The sequence below is a fragment of the Stegastes partitus genome, unplaced genomic scaffold (genome assembly GCF_000690725.1).
Source record: "Stegastes partitus isolate 25-593 unplaced genomic scaffold, Stegastes_partitus-1.0.2 Scaffold571, whole genome shotgun sequence".
Lineage (NCBI taxonomy): Eukaryota > Metazoa > Chordata > Actinopteri > Pomacentridae > Stegastes > Stegastes partitus.
The window spans coordinates 127,806-143,953 of record NW_007578302.1 but is presented as its reverse complement, the minus strand read 5'-3'; the positions used below and the strand labels follow the sequence as shown (position 1 = coordinate 143,953).

The following is a 16,148-nucleotide window of genomic DNA, read 5'->3' as shown; positions in this document are numbered from 1 at the left end:
GCCTCCCGCCATGCCCACGCTGCCCGAGGAGGAGGAGGACTCTCCCGAGGAGCTGGACAGTTCCTCCAGCTCTCCCAGCACAGTGAGTGGAGGACGAAGTAGTGAATAAAAAACTGTACTGTCTCTCTAAATGTCACTGGCATTGTGCAGATGATACATGAGTGCCCAAGACGTCCACATATTCTGTTTGGAGCAGAAACCTCCGACTCCATAATCCGTTTGGCCCTGAGAGGAAATTCCATCAATGCTACCACTGAAGTCTGAGTCCCTTTTCTCCTTCGACATGCTGCTTTCAGTTTTGATTAACCACTGAGAGCACAGTGTTCTTTTCTTCAACCAAACACTGTTGAAAACGTTCTCTCCTGTTGGCTGACTGAAGCTGGTAACAGAAACTTCCAGTTCTACAAATGAAAATACTGACTTGTACTTTTGTTTTTTAGCTCTGTACTCGTATAGTAGTTATGTCCCATAAACTGTTCAGAGGGGATTTTCATTCTGCTGATTCCTGGATGTTTTATGAGCCTTTGAAGGCCACTTTTGCTTTGCTTTTAGAATAAATCACCAAACGTAGAGCCACAGCTGAGGAATTTTCCACAGAGCTCACTGAAATCAGCTCAGGGTGAAGGCTAATTCTGGTTTTTCTGTTGTGTGTTGAATATCTCGTCTCTATAAAAATGAACCTTATACGTCCTTGGAGACAAATTTGTGTTTTGTTGTTGTTGTGGGACAGAATTGTTTTCTTCCCAGCGCTTCTCATTTTTCTCATGTATCCCTAAAACTAATCTGTCCTCACAGATAGTTTTATTTTCACTAAAGCTTTTTGACTTCTGCATTTCTTTTGGCCTTTTTTGTCTCCACAAATCCTGACTGAAGTTGTGACGTTATGCTCCTTATCGCCACTAAAGTGTATCTGAAAAACTCAATTTGCACAAATTACATTCGCCCACAACGTACGGTGACGACAACGCCAGTTCCCAAGATGAATATCAGAAAACCTCAGCAGACAAACCAAAATGATCGGCCCAGTTTGATACCAGTTATACAGAGTGGAAGTTAAATCATTTTGGGTGGCCTGAAGCTTTCCCTCACCCTGAAGATTAGAGCTTCTCAGCATCTCAGAACCAGGATTGGAATCAGCAAACATCCCCCGGACAGCAAAGCGTTAAACAGCCTGAACACGGGAGAACATTGTCTTCCGCTGCCGTCGCTCATAAACACACTGGCAGATAAGACATCTCTGCAGAATGTAATGAAGCCACGTAATCTAATCTCCAGGGCATATGCCAACACTATAAAAGCATCCACCTTCATTACAGCAGAGCCGCGGTGAGGCTGCAGCCGACCTGCAGCGTTACCGTCTGAAGGATCCCTTTTATTAGGAATCTATGGCGAAGATAAGCTTTTAAAGGAGGACTTAAGGAACCAGTGTTTGATGTGGGTCTGTTTGCATGCGTACCTCTCATAGCAGAGTTTTATGCTGTAAAACTGTAATTGAAGGACTTTTTTGGATACACCTTGTCTGTCTAGTGACCTTTAAGTACTTTATGGGCAGAGAGTTCAGCTGAGGAACCAATGGGGCAATGTTCACGTAACGTTTTATAAGTTCAGGGCAGGCCTGATACTTACCGTATGTCTAAGATGACCTTATTTAGCTCGACTCAGGATGCAGATGTTTGGGTGTTAACCCTGAATCTGAAGCTGTTCACACCTGATTTGTTCAGCTGCTTTTTCTTATTCTTGAGTCTTGCTGCAAGGTGGCTCAGTGGTTAGCATTGTTGCCTCGCAGCTAGAAGGTCGCCGGTTTGCGTCCTGATGCGGACACCCGGGATCTTCCTGTGTGGAGTCTCCATGTTCTCCCCGTGCAGCGTGGGTTCTCTCCGGGTTCTCCGGCTTCCTCCCACAGTCCAGAAACATGTTGAGGTTAATTGGTGATTGTAAATTGTCCGTAGGTGTGAATGTGAGTGTGCTTGGTTGTCTGTCTCTAAGTGTAGCCCTGTGATAGACTGGTTACCTGTCCAGGTGAACCTGCCTTCACCCTGAGTCAGCTGGGATAGACTCCATCGACCCCAGTGAGGACTGAGCGGTGTATAAATAATGGATGGATGAGTCTTGCTGTGTCAAATCAAGTTTTAATTTGCTCATTATGTCAGTTCAGTTCAGGTTTTGCTTACGCGTCCTCCTAAGTTTCTCACCAGAGCTCCACAGCAGGTTCATCCAGCCTTGCTTTCACTGTAACCTCGTTTTAACTCACTTTAGCACGTTTGTTTTTTTCTCTCAGTCAACACCAGCAGAAAGTCGAGCCGTCATCATGACCGCTCCGACCATCGTCTACCCGCAGCAGGCCGCTATCGTCCAGCCAGATGGACGTCCTCTGGAGCAGGCCAGGTGATCCTCCACCGCCTCAAACCCTCGAACAGTTTTCTTCTTGTCTTCAGCTGTAAACACAGACAGTGAGCCGGTATTGTTGTTGTTTTGTTTTTTGTCTCTCTCAGACCACACAGTCCCAGAGCTCGCCTGGCCAGAAACTCCTCTGGAGGACCCATCACCACAGTCGGTGGGTACACACACACACACACACACACACACACACACACACACTGCAGCTTGAAGTATCTAAAAATAAACAACACGATGAGAACTATTTAAATGTTATCATTAGCATCATCTGTTTTAGTCCAGCAGCAAATTGAAGTCACCATCTTTATCCTGGAGTGTTTTTCCATCAGTGCTCTCCTCCTGAGTGGACCGTTGGAACCCGATCACCGCTCAAACAATCCACTCCTAATTTACAACATCTTTGTTTTTTTTCCCAGCAAGAATAAAAACAAAACAGCGTTGTCATTTCGCGGAGAAGTTTCACAACATTTAGGCCAAGTTTGGTCATCAGCGTCCTGAAACATGAGTCAGCAAATCCTCCAACATGCCGAAAATGCTTCGGATGATTTGGTTACTTTTGATGTTAAGAGAGAAGGAGATAAAAACATCACTTGATTTATTGGCTCACATCCATTTCTGACTCTTTCCTTCCCCTGAGGCTTTAGAAATCCCTCGTACACACACTCAGGATGCAGCTTCTCTTATCTACCTGATGTTCTGCTGAAAAGGAGCTCACTGCTTAAGATTGTTGTCTGTTTAAAACCACTTTCTGTTTGCTTGTATTCTGATATTCTTTCAGTATCAGTAGATAAAACTACAGAATCAAAAGTGTGCTTGTGTGTCTGTGTTTTTTTATGTGCGTGTTGTGTTTCTCAGACAGCACCGGTAATGTGATCGACCTGGTGAAGGACCAGCTCCCGGAGCTGCAGCTCTCTGAGGAGGATCGACAGAAGAACCTGGAGCTGCTCGAACAGGCCAAGAAGGTCAGCGACCGCTTTCTGACGCGCCGCGGCCGCCGATCCACCAGCAGCCTCACCGACTCGCCCACAGGTAGCGCAGGCGCACACACACTCAGACGCACAAACATGGCAAATTATTCATCAGCAGGAGATAATTTATGACAAGTCCCATGTTGTCTAAGTGTTTAGATTTATTTTAAATATACGATCGGCCTCAAATGTATTCATACCCTCTCATTAAAGAAGGAACAAAACAGCTGAAATAAGTTGAAATTGACAAATGTTATAATAAATAAAAAATTAATGAAACTCATGACGTTGCTTCTGAATTGTGGTTCAACAGAAATATATATATATATATATATGTAAAACAAAAAAAACAACAACAACAACAAAAACCAAGCATGCTGGGACCCATAAACTAATATTTAGCTGAACAACTCTTTGAGCCAATCAGGTGTTTCCTGTAACTCTCAGTCAGACCTCTGCACCTGTTGACAGGTATTTAACAGTTTTGTTTGTTTTGTTTTTTTTTAAATTATTCTTTTTAACCACAATTCAAAAGCAATGTCTTATTTCACTAAATTGTAATTTAGCAAATTTTTATTTATTATTACTTTTTCCAGTTTCTAGTTATTTGAGTGACTGTTGTGGATTTTGTCTTTTCTTTAATGGAAGGATATGAATAAATCTGAGGATGACTGTTCTGTTTTTATTTGTTTGGTTACTATAATGTGTTTAATTCATTTTCTCTGCAGGTCTTTCTCCAGCTCCGACACCATCGTCCTCCCCGTGCTCATCCAGAAGCAGCTCGCTGACCGTGGCTCCTGGTTTGTGCTTTTTGACTAATTAAAACTATGTTTTACTTTTTAAATCCTTTATTATTATTATTATCATTAATGTTGTGGAGTTGATGAAGATGATTTGTTTTTCCTGTAGGACTGTCGGAGGCTCACGTCAGCCCTCAGTCTGTCGGTCAGGTAAAGGAATGCTTGTTGTTATTGTTGCACAGTTTCTCCATGCACGCTCATTTTCCACTATTAAAACCAACAGTGTTCTATTTAGTTCTGCTTTTATTGTTTTCCTTAAACGCTGCTCTAATTTGTGCACCTCGTGTGAAGCGTTTCGTCTTCGTGCCTCTGAAATAGAAACCTGATGTCACCCTCTAGACCTCAGAACCCACCGGTGGGTTTTAGCAGCATGTTACCCCAGAAAAACTACCAGAATTACACCATTTATCCACCACGTTTAGCAGAACCAGAGACTGAGAGAGCAGAAAGGAGAAATGGATTTTCAACCTTCAAATGTCCAATCCTTGAATAAATCTTCAGTTCCGATGGGAAAAATAATCAAATCCAATCTTAACTTTGTGACATTTGACCTTTAAAATGTGCCAGAAATAAACCTGAGTTTCCACAGAGCAGACGTGAGACAAGCGTGGAAACAAATGTTATTTCTAAGCTGTTTATTAGAGATTTATTTTTGTAAAACAGATTTTTTTTCTTTTATTTTTATGGTTTATGGCATATCTTTTTTCACATAAAAGATCTTTTTGAGCTGCAGGACTTTATATTGCAGGTTATAAATGAGCCTACAGTGAGTAGGATCAGGTGGTCTTGTGTTCAGAGGGTTAGAATCAACTCTGCCTGATTGAAATCAACTCAGTTATGTTCTTTGATAACGCTGCTGTGTTCTCCTGTAGCATCTGGAGCTTCCTTCAGGGAGGGAGCAGTCTGACACAACCAGCCAGGATCAAGAGGTCAGATTAGTTTATTAACACATGAATGACAACATGAATATAAATGTAAAGAAAGCTTTGTAGGAGATGCACACCTTTGTTAGAACCCTGTGACTGAAATCTATCTAAATGCCTGTAAAGCTTAGATCCCCTCTGTGCCCAGTCTGAGGCCTGATGAAATGTAAAAGCACAACAAAAACACTGAACATCTCAGTAATCGAGTTCTTCTCACCGACCTCAGGGCCGGCTGCTGGTGGACTGGAAGCCTGCTGAGAAGAGGAAGGTGTCCTCTGGGACTCTGACGCCCCGCTTTGCTGTTCAGAAGGACAGCAGCGATCTTGCTGCGCCCAAGAGTCCTCCCTCAGCCAGTAAAGCAGATGAGGTTTCAGGTCGAAACCCAAACCAGGCCCCGGCCACAGGGGTGGCCAAGCCGGTCCCCAGACCTCCCACCCAGCAGGCCCCCTGCACCGCCGAGATCAAGACCATCGGGGCCTTTCCTCCGCTGATGAGAGCTGTTTCCTGGGACACTGTCGGCAGCCTCAATTCTAGAAACGGAGCCCCGAGTTTCCCTCCTACAGCCGAGGACACGTTCTCAGACAAACCCAGGGATGCCGTCTTCAAGTCCTCAGGGTACAAAGACCTCCCCACTCAGCCGGGGACGGTCCAGAAACTGTCCAAACTCAGAGAGGTAAAGCTTCAGCGGGTTCAGTCACTGTCCTCAGTCCTTCTTTATGTAATCAAGTGTCCCTTTGGGTAAAATGTCGTGAGATGATAATAAAAAAAAGAATGTTTTGGTCCTGTTTCCGTGTCCAGGAGCACAAGCTGATGCGTAACCAAAGCATTGTGGGATCCAAGCTGCCAGACTTGAGTGAAGCTGCCGAACAGGAAAAAGGTAACGGCTCCCCGGTCACACAAAGCAGCACATCCAGCCACGTCGCCAAGGGTGGGCACTTCCTGAACCTCAGGGAAAGTCTGAGTCCTGAAAATCATGATGACAGATTCTTGTTTTCTTTTTTTTTTTCTCCCTCTGTGCCACCCGTTTACTGGCAACTTCATAACAGAGAGACGAGTGCTGTTTTCATTTCCCATCAGCAGGTGGCGTGATTGTTAAAGTCTGTGAGTCAAAGACAGACTGATGAAGGAGCTTTTTATTGTGTGCATTTTTGACAAGAGAATCGAGACAGAAATACTGACGAGTTTGCTTGAGAATCAGCCTGAGAAGTGAAAACCAGAACAATGACAAATGACTAATTTTTAGTTTTGGCCAAATCAGAGAAACAGTTTTTAACGGTCAGCATTTAGAGACCTTCAAATAAGACTGTATAGCTGCTGAAAGAATTGATAACACCTCCCTCCTCTTTCAAAAGAAAAGCCTAATCCATCATATATGCTACGGCAGAGTTTGTTTTGGGACGACGGCAGCTTAAACTGGCCAGCGTTAGAAAGCTGCTGATTTTATTTTTATTTACATTTTTTTTTTTAACTTTTTAAAATCTTATTTTGTGTACGAGATCAAATACATGTCGTTTTAATATGTGCATACAAGTTAAATTAGTTTCAAATTGTAAAAAAAAAACAACAAAAGACAGAATTGGAAAGTGATAAAATAAGAGATTGTTCTTCTTTTATTAGTTTTTTTGGAGCTCAATCCTTTTAAAAAGAGTTCAAATGTCTTGTGAACTGACACAGTAATTACATGTATGTGTGTATTTACATGCCAACTGAACACAGTTGATGTTTAACGATATCGATTCTGTCAACTTGCACTGAGAGGTTTCAAATGACTCGACTCCAGGCAGTTTCCTTGAGGTTAACGCAGTCGTGTTTCTGCAGGATCTCCATCTTCTCCACACTCGTCCAGCAGCGAGGAGACGAAGGAGAAGTCCGACGCCATGCCCAACATTTCAGACATAATGCTGAGAAAGCTGAAGCTTCACCGCGGCCTGCCGGGCTGGTGCGTACCGAGCTGCTGCTTCAGCCCCTCACAGCCACAAGAACAGCCATAAGAACAGCCCTAAGAACAGCCCTAAGAACAGCCCTAAGAACAGCCATAAGAACAGCCCTAAGAACAGCCCTAAGAACAGCCATAAGAACAGCCATAAGAACAGCCACAAGAACAGCCCTCCACAAGTCAGCTAACTGTTGTTCTCTGATTTCCTTCCAGCGCTCCTCCGCTCACTGAGAAAGAGGTCGAGGTGAGTATCTGGTCTGTGCTTGTTGCTTCATGTCATTTCCAAACATTTCTTTAGATACAAAAGAAAATGCTCCAAAAACACGAGAGATGGTACGAGTTCATAGAGAAGAAGTGAAAGTTTGGTGGTTTGTTCATGTGTGCAGGTAGTTTTTGGTGATTTAAATGCACTTATCTTCAGTTTAAATAGTGTGACAGTTTAGAAATTACATGTATTTTATCAAGGGTTAGATGGACGTCATCCTCATGTCCATCTTTATCTTGAAGCCTGCAATCATCCTCAATTGTATTCATCCCCTTCATTAAAGAAAAGGCAAAATTCACACTCAAATAACTAGAAACTAACAAAAGTTGTAATAAATAAAAATTTGCAAAATTGTAATTTAGAGAAATAAGACATTACTTTTGAGTTGTGGTTGAAAAGAAAATTTAAAAAAAAAAATAAAAAAACTGTCCTGGACACTTTGTTGATGAGCAGTGGGCCAGAATCATGTATTGTACTGGTCCCATTATGCTTGTTTTGTTTTTTTTGTTTTGTTTTTTGATATTTCTGTTGAACCACAATTCAAAACCAATGTCATGATTTTCATTAAATTTTTATTTATTATTATTTTTGTCAATTTCTTGTTTTTTTTTCCTGCTTGAATGCATTTGACTGATCCGTCTGAATCTAACAAAACCCACCAAGCAGCAGCCCTGAAGCTCATTAATTCAGCTGTTTAATCTGCTGTAATTCACAAGAAAGCAAAAAAAAAAATGTTGAGATATGCCTTTAATGAACTCCTTCAGGGACCCAGTTTATTACGGATGCAGCTGTTTATTACTCAAATGGTTAAATAGCTAAAACTAGGCTCAGAGCCACGTTCTCCATCCAACGTTCTCACCCCACCCTGATCCACATTCACTAATTGTCCAAGTCCCACGATTGCCTGCCAGGAGTAATTTGTTTGCTTCGACCGGTGATTTGTGTTGGAAGACGCTGGATTTTTCCACTTCCAGCCGAACCTCCATCACGTGCGGCCGCCGTGTTTACAGCAACCTGTTATGTTACCACAGGAGCTAATTGTTAAAAATTGGCAGCTCGGGTTCGGCGCTGTTCTGTCAACAGGAAAATAGTGTTTTTTTCTGTCCCTGATCAGGCCGAAGAGACTCGCAGTGATTTCCTGCAGAGAAAAATGCAAACACTCGCTGTAGCTCCTCTCGCCGCTCCCTCTGGGACTCGTCTGGATCAGGACAGTCATAGGTCGTATGTTTCCTCTCAGCTGTGGCTCATGTATGTTGGAAAAATTGTGCAGACTTGCTTTGATCGACGTCGCAAAAACACCGAGAGGTCAAATGTCAGACGAGCAGCTTGTTCCCAACGCTCGTCTCGGGGCCGCTCGGCTCCCCGTAAACCCATCAATTTTATATTATTATGACTCCGACCACTAAACAGATTGTTTATATATGTGTGTGTTTCATGTATTCAGGTTTCTAGGATTTATTGCGCGTTGTTGGTGTGCTGCCATCACCTGCAGCTCATCCGTGGTTTAATGTTCAATGTGCCAACCTGAGCGCTACATGGCAGTAATTTCCTCTCTCGCAGAACGCTTTCGTCCAGCTGTCACTGGCCTTTCGTAACGACAACTACACTCTGGAGACGCGGCTCAAGCAGGCAGAGAGGGAGAGGAATCTGACCGAGGAAGACACCGAGAAAGAACTGGAGGAGTTCAAAGGAGCGCTGAAGGTCAGTCCTCGAAAACAGCAGCTGATTGTAGATTAACTCGGGAGAAAAGAAGAATTCCCGCTGGCTCTTTAGTGCTCATCCATCTGTTTAATGTTTCCTGGAAGTGTCCCGCAGGATATATTTATCTTGTCTGAGTCCAGGTACAGCGGGGACATTGATGCACACTTTGTTTTGCTTGAGATCCGTTACCAGATGATGTTGTCGTGTTTCTTGCAGATGACTGCGCCGCAGTGGCAGAACCTGGAGCAGCGTGAAGCCTATCAGCGGCTCATCGAGACGCTGGCCGTCCTGCACCGACTGGCCACGCGACTCTCCAGCAGAGCAGAGATCGTGGGAGCAGTTCGACAGGTGCATGGAGATGATGGTGCAAACCTCCAGCCCAGTCTGGTGCACCGTCCAAATACACAGGACATGTTATTGTTTGAAAGAGACTCTTGTGCTTCAGGATGTCTCGGGGACGCATAAGTGCCTGTTTGGCAGCGTTTTAAATATTATGGTGACGGATTTTATCTCAAACAAACATTAGAAAAAGAGCACAGTTGATGCAGTACAAAGGTTTTTTTTTAAAAACTATTTAGAGCCACAAACCACTCAAATGAGGCTCGGTGGTTAGCGCTGTTGCCTCACAGCTAGAAGGTCGCCGGTTTGCGTCCCGGTGATCTTTCTGCGTGGAGTCTCCATGTTCTCCCCGTGCAGCGTGGGTTCTCTCCGGGTTCTCCGGCTTCCTCCCACAGTCCAGAAACATGTTGAGGTTAATTGGTGATTGTAAATTGTCCGTAGGTGTGAATGTGAGTGTGCTTGGTTGTCTGTCTCTAAGTGTAGCCCTGTGATAGACTGGCTACCTGTCCAGGTGAACCTGCCTTCACCCTGAGTCAGCTGGGATAGACTCCAGCCCCCATGACCCTAGTGAGGATGAAGGTGTAGCGATGATGGATGGATGGATGAAGAGACATCGATGTGTGCAGTTCACCTGTAACTAACTCAGCAGTGTCTTAAAGCCAGCCGGTAACAGAGTGCAGACTAAACAGAAAACAGTGCCGCTGATGTCTAGAAGGCAGGATGAGGTCTGAATGCTGTTTTTATGGAGCATGTTGTAGATCTGGATTCATCTAATTCGTCAGCTGGGATAGACTCCGCCCCCCATGACCCCAGTGAGGATTAAGGTGTAGAGATGATGGATGGATGTAAACCACTCAGATGAATTACTGCTTCTTCTGTCTTTCCCCTCCCATCTATTAATAACGGTCTAATTATAATTGCACACGAGGTTCACACAGAGTAGCATCGTGCTGCTTTTGCTCCATTGAAGTCTGTTTCCTGATTAAGATCCGTAGCGTCAGAGCTGACGAGCTGTTTGTTCATGTGGCCTTTTTGGAAAAATGGCGTTTGGCTCATTGTCATTGAATATAAATTAAAAGAAGTGCAGTCAGTCCCACAGATCAGGAAAACGCAGTAAACATGAGAACGTTGGTGTTTGGATAGAAGTCGGGGTTACTTAGCGAAGTCAAGGCTGCATGTGCACACTTTAAATGCAGCTTTAAAAACAAAAATTCAGTTTTGGTCTGTTTGCTCAGTCGTTGTTTCAGCAGATGTTCCGGTTCTGACGGGTTTTTGTTGTCTAACAGGAGAAACGCATGAACAAAGCCACCGAGGTCATGATGCAATACGTGGAAAACCTGAAGAGGACGTACGAGAAGGATCACGCAGAGCTGATGGAGTTTAAGAAGCTGGCCAACCAGAACTCAAACCGCTGTTATGGAGGATCTGTGGACACTGGAGGTCAGAGAGTTTGACCCAGACAACTTTATGTTGTGTTCTTCCTTCACGATGGGTCTCCTGCTTGTAGATAGATTTTGTCTTTAAAATTTGACTTGAGTCGAGTGTTTGAGAGAGAACGCTGAAGCATCACTGCCGGTTGGATCTTTGTGTTTACTGTGTTCTGCTCTTTTTCTGAAGACGATGGCGTTCCACGGCCATCCAGATCCATGTCCCTCACCCTCGGAAAGGTACGTTTCTTTACATTATTTCTTTTTCACTGGAAATTGAATATATGTGAACTTTTGACATCAATAAGGTGTTTAAAGACTCAACACTGGACCCTGGTAGATTGTAATGATGTTTGTTCACTGAAGCCTGATAGTTTAAACATATAAAAAGATAAAATGCATGTCAAGGTGTAGTCGGTGCTACATTTAGGATTTTGTGTTTGTGCTCGTCTTATAGCAAGACTAAGCATCTGTTTGGGGCGGCGCTGCTAAACGCTCATCAACTAATATATTAGAAATTAAAGGGCAGATATTTCCTTCAAAACCGCAAAAATGAACCCTGTAGTGGAGAAAAAATCTGCAAAATTATCATCCATCAATCCATCCAGTAGCTGCTGAGGCGGTTTAGTCTGTACAAGTGATGACAAATGAATCATGTTTAAAGTTGTTGTGTCCAGCTCGTTGAAGAGCACAACAAAGCAGGGAAGTCGACACAGGAACAGCTTTTAAATACATGAGCAATTTATTGGAAACACTCAATCAGTCCGCAAACCAAGACTAAGCTCAACATAATCAAACCAAAGCCAAACCAAGAGAGACCTGAGAGGCTCCAGCCTCCAGAAAGAGAGAGCCATCTTGGATTCACTCAACTTTTAAAGGCACCAAGCAGGTGAAGCCAATCCTTTAATGAAGTGTGAGGGGCAGGCCATCAAGACTGGAAAAGGAAAGCAGGAAAACACACTGACACAAGGCCAACACAGGAGCTGTACTGTATGAAGCTCGCAACCACACTGAAAAGTTTATCACGAGTCAAAAAGCCGTTGCAATAATGAACCGTGATGTCCTGCATTATAGCATTTCCTCATATCAGGTGAGCCTCGTCTGGACTGACTGACAAGACGTGGATAAAACTGTCGTCATGTTTATAATCTTCTTTCTTGTTTCTCGTTTCAAAACCGTCTCCTTTCAGCAGCATCCTCACGTTTCTGTAGTCGAGACTGTTACACGTTTTTCTCTCTCCTTCTGACCATCTGTCTCCTGCAGGCGCTGCCCAGACGCAGGGTGAGCGTGGCGGTGGTGCCTAAGTTTAACCTCCTCAACATCCCGGGTCAGACCCCAGCCACAGCTGCTCCGGTCCCCAGCGCAGGGCCCACGGCTGGTGCTACTCTTCCTGCCCTGGTAGGTCTTCCTGTCCTCCTGTCAAGAGACGGAAAATGAGGCATCGAGCGTTTAATGCAACACTCCCAGAGCGACTGCTGAATTAAAGTTCATGTGTGGGTTGGAAACGTATTTGGCTTTTTGAGGACAGACTCTATTATTGTTTTTGACATATTACTGTTTTTTTTTTCCACTATGGAAACAGATACGGTCCAGAATTACTGTAATTCACCAGTTAACATAATATAGTGTGTGTAATGTTTGGTTGGAGCCTCGTATTTTAAGGGATTCGAGGTGATTTTAAGGCTTTAATTGTTATGTTTCAGCAATAAACAAGTTGTCAGTGCAGTGAATGGTGCCACATAGCGCCATGATGAACCTCATATCAGCCAATAATAAGTTATTATGTTATTGGCCAAAGCATATGACATTATTGGTTCAGGACTTTTATTACGTGATTGGCTTCTACAAACCTAATTACAAAACACACTCATTCATCATGTTCTCTTTCATAGCAAAGGTAGATAAATATTAAATATACAAAGAACAGTATGTACAAAATGAACAAAAAGATGAGCAGCAGTGGAACAACTGCACTAAATTCATAAGTCTCCATTAAAGAGCAGTTTTCATTCTAAACATCTCACATGGTTTGATATAAATGACTGTTTATTTCAGTTTGAGCTCCACAAACCTGTAAAATTATGCATCCTGTCACAAAACATCGAAGGTTGCTGTTATGTTTTTGTTGTTAGAAAGCAAAAATGTTCTCAAACTGTCTCCTCTTCAGTGTGAAGCGAACGATGTGAAAGGCAGCACCACTCCAGAGGCAGCACAACCACCAGCACCAGCAACACCAACACAACAACCAGCAGCAGCAGCAGCAGCAGAGTGGTATGTTTTGTGTACTTGTGGTGTTTTGCTTACACTCACACTCACACACACACACACACACACACACACACACACACTCACTCACACACACACACACACACACACACACACACACACACACACATACCACTGCTTGATTTTCAAGGTCGGTCAGCAGTCCTCGAAACAATGGGCCGAGAAAAAAAACCTCGACTTCTAATCATTCTTATCAAAAGCTTTTTGTGCTGCAGATGGAACTTTGGCTTGTTTGCGTGACCTTCAGGATGTGTTTTACGGTGCACAGAAAGCCCCAGTGGGGTAAAAATAACCCTGAAAGCATAAAAAATAATCAAACCCCGCTTGCAGTCGAGGGATCCGCCGTCCTGGGTCGTAATCTAAACATTTGTGAAGGAGTTTGACAAAGTCCAGGCGCGCGGCTCCGATCATATTGTGGTTATAAAGCGAGCCGAGCTCTCGAGTGTCTGAGCAAGATGTTCTCTGAGGAGAATAGCAATAACAAATGTGCAAAGTGCTCGCTCCGTTTGCTGTTTTTTTTGCCTGCGGTGGCGTCGGTAATGCACTCGGCCCGCTCTGCAGCTCGTCCATTACGAGACGAGGCCGCGGTGTTGTGATGGAACCCAACTCTGTTTCATAACGCCTGCTGTGCTGGTGCTGGTGCTGGTGTCCAAGGCTGATTGCTCTTTCCTATCTGAAACAATGCAGTGGAAAGAGTGCGTCTGAGCAGGAAAGTGAGCCGGCCAAGCCTTCTGTAAACTTGGAGGAGATCAGAGCCGAGATCAGAGCCGAGCTCAAGGCAAAGATCGAGGAGGAGGCTTACAACAAAGGGTGAGGCCTTCTCTCCTGCCCGTTAATGTACACAAACACGGTGACAGCGTTGTTGTTGTTCATCATAAATCACCACATTTATGCGACTGATGAGTGAGTGTGTTTTGCCGGTAAATGTGATCATTTCAAACGCAGTTATCAAGAGGGAATGAAGCAAAGCAAAGCGCTGCAGGAGGAGAAGTGCGAAGAGGAGAGCGCTGCAGAGAAACTGCTGGAATCGAAAAATAAGGACGAAGAGAGCGGAAAGAGGTTCAAGAGCAGCAGGTAGACCGGATGCATGTGTTGTGTTTTTCTGACAAAATTATTATTCATCTTCAACTTAGATTTAAATGCAAAGCGGTCCTCTCCAAACAGAACGTCTACATCATCCAACTCTTTATGTTGTTTTGCACCTGATTACAACGAGCTGGATGTTTATGAGGAAAGAACGTTCTGATGTGTGATCAATTAAAGATGCTTCTGTTGTTATACTTTCAGTTTAATTAAAAAATATTATTATGTAAGAGGAAATACAAACATTCTGAATCACACAGAGCAGGTTCACATACAGTTCTGCACAACTTGTCCATGAATAGTAAACATGGGGGCAAGAAGAAGTTAAAGTATTAAAAACAAGAGATTCAAAGCATAAAATCCTTATTTACATATATCTGTCTTCTGTTGTTTTAAAGAGGCCTACACTTTTTTTAAATTATTATTTTGTAAGACCTCCACATGCGTGGACGTCACATGGTTGGGTTATATTACCACAGTAGTTAATTTTTAAGTTTTTTAAAATTATTTTATTATTATTTTTATTAGTGTTATTTTTTTTTAAATATTGTTTATATCTATTTTTTAATATTTTTTAGTTTTTCTTTATATTTTGTTATTTTTATTCTTATTATTTTATTATTGTTATTTTTTATATTGTTTAAATATGTTTTTAATATATTTTATTTTCTTTATATTTTTTACTATTTTTTATTGTTATTTCTTATATTGTTTATATGTTTTTTAAATAGATTTTTATTTTCTTTATATATTTAATTTATTGTTATTATTTTATTGTTATTCATAATATTGTTTTATATTTGTATTGTTTTTTAATCTATTTTTATGTTCTTTATATTTTTTATTCTCTTTGCTATTTGATCATATCAAACGGCAAAGAGAATAAAAAATGCATCTCAAACAAGAGCTCGGGTCTTAACAGGTTAAAGGACTTTCAGGGTATTTCAGGAAACAAAACCAACCAACCGTTAACTAAATTTATTACTACACAGACATGAATAGCATAAACCAAGCGTACTGTAATAACTGTATGAGGCTGTTCTCTTGACAGGAGGATGGAGGAGGTTCTGGCTATTCTCACTCGGTTCTGTCCAAAGGTCCCGGTGAGTCGGCGGCTCCTCCTCATCGCCCTGACGCTGTTCGTGGCCATGTGCGTGGTCATCAGTATTTTCACATTCTTCAGCGACTACTACAACCGACGCGAGGACACGTAAGGCCAGAGGGACTCTGTGCGAGACACGATGGAGATCTTTGGGGCTGAGTGTAGCAGCACCACCAAAGAACCAGCAGAACCACAGAGACCACAGTCGCCATCGCGCCTCTGCCAGTTTACCATATCATCACACTCGGACTCACTTGAATCAAACGACCCCGATGCTCCGGGGTCCAAGACGTTTTGGGAGGATTTACGGATGAGTTTTATTTTGTTTAGAAAGTTGACAGTTTGTTTGCTGCAGCGAGAAATAAGAAAACTTCTGTTTAGGGACCAATTATATAGTGTGCTGACATATATATTTAATTAAATTAGATGCACATATAATGAAACGTTCTGGTTCTGGTACGTTGGATGAAGAATAATAAAAGCTACAGTAGAAATAAATATATATATTTATCTACACTCTAATGTTAAAGTATAATCTCTCAGGTCCAGTAGTTAATAATGCCTTCGAGAGATTTTGAATTCATATTTAAAGATTTTTATTTGTTGTTGAATTTCTATATTTAAAGACTTAAATATAAGCACATTCCAAAGTAGTTCCTTAAGTGCAATATTTTTGCAGTTGATGGTTCTCGTTTGTGTTGTTTTGGATTGTGTCCTCAGAGCACTGACAGACTTCCCTCCTGTATGAGAGCACTGTTTAGATGGCATAAGGCTTATTTTTATCTTGTTTTTTGCACATGTGTGCCGCCTGCCTGTGTTGTTTGTTCTTTGTGGATTTTATGCTCTGTCACTTCACCTTTCAATAAAAGGTGGCTGAAACATGTTCTGCAGCTTGTTCTCTCTCAGGCTGGGAGGCAACGC

At 42.6% G+C, this 16,148-nt stretch overlaps 1 protein-coding gene across 1 annotated transcript; it reads left to right on the top strand.

The window, feature by feature from the left end:
- The first annotated feature begins 2,157 nt into the window (after positions 1–2,157).
- mrvi1 (murine retrovirus integration site 1 homolog) lies at positions 2,158–16,110 on the top strand. Its single transcript, XM_008288701.1, has 19 exons — positions 2,158–2,385; positions 2,493–2,554; positions 3,253–3,426; positions 4,094–4,165; positions 4,275–4,315; positions 5,038–5,094; positions 5,315–5,761; positions 5,887–5,965; positions 6,907–7,027; positions 7,238–7,268; positions 8,850–8,990; positions 9,207–9,338; positions 10,616–10,769; positions 10,947–10,996; positions 12,020–12,154; positions 12,924–13,027; positions 13,730–13,852; positions 13,988–14,116; positions 15,177–16,110. Exons 1-19 carry the CDS (start codon positions 2,309–2,311, stop codon positions 15,337–15,339), a joined length of 2,292 nt encoding a protein of 763 aa, XP_008286923.1. The 5' UTR covers positions 2,158–2,308; the 3' UTR covers positions 15,340–16,110.
- Positions 16,111–16,148: the final 38 nt, after the last annotated feature.

What these genes read in the sequence shown, in the direction of transcription:
- mrvi1 (XM_008288701.1), top strand. Translation starts at nt 2,309, where the DNA reads ATGACCGCTCCGACCATCGTCTACCCGCAGCAGGCCGCTATCGTCCAG. An exon ending in CACCGCGGCCTGCCGGGCTG is followed by an intron (nt 7,028 to 7,237) that starts GTGCGTACCGAG and finishes ATTTCCTTCCAG; the next exon opens with CGCTCCTCCGCTCACTGAGA. An exon ending in AGTTCAAAGGAGCGCTGAAG is followed by an intron (nt 8,991 to 9,206) that starts GTCAGTCCTCGA and finishes TGTTTCTTGCAG; the next exon opens with ATGACTGCGCCGCAGTGGCA.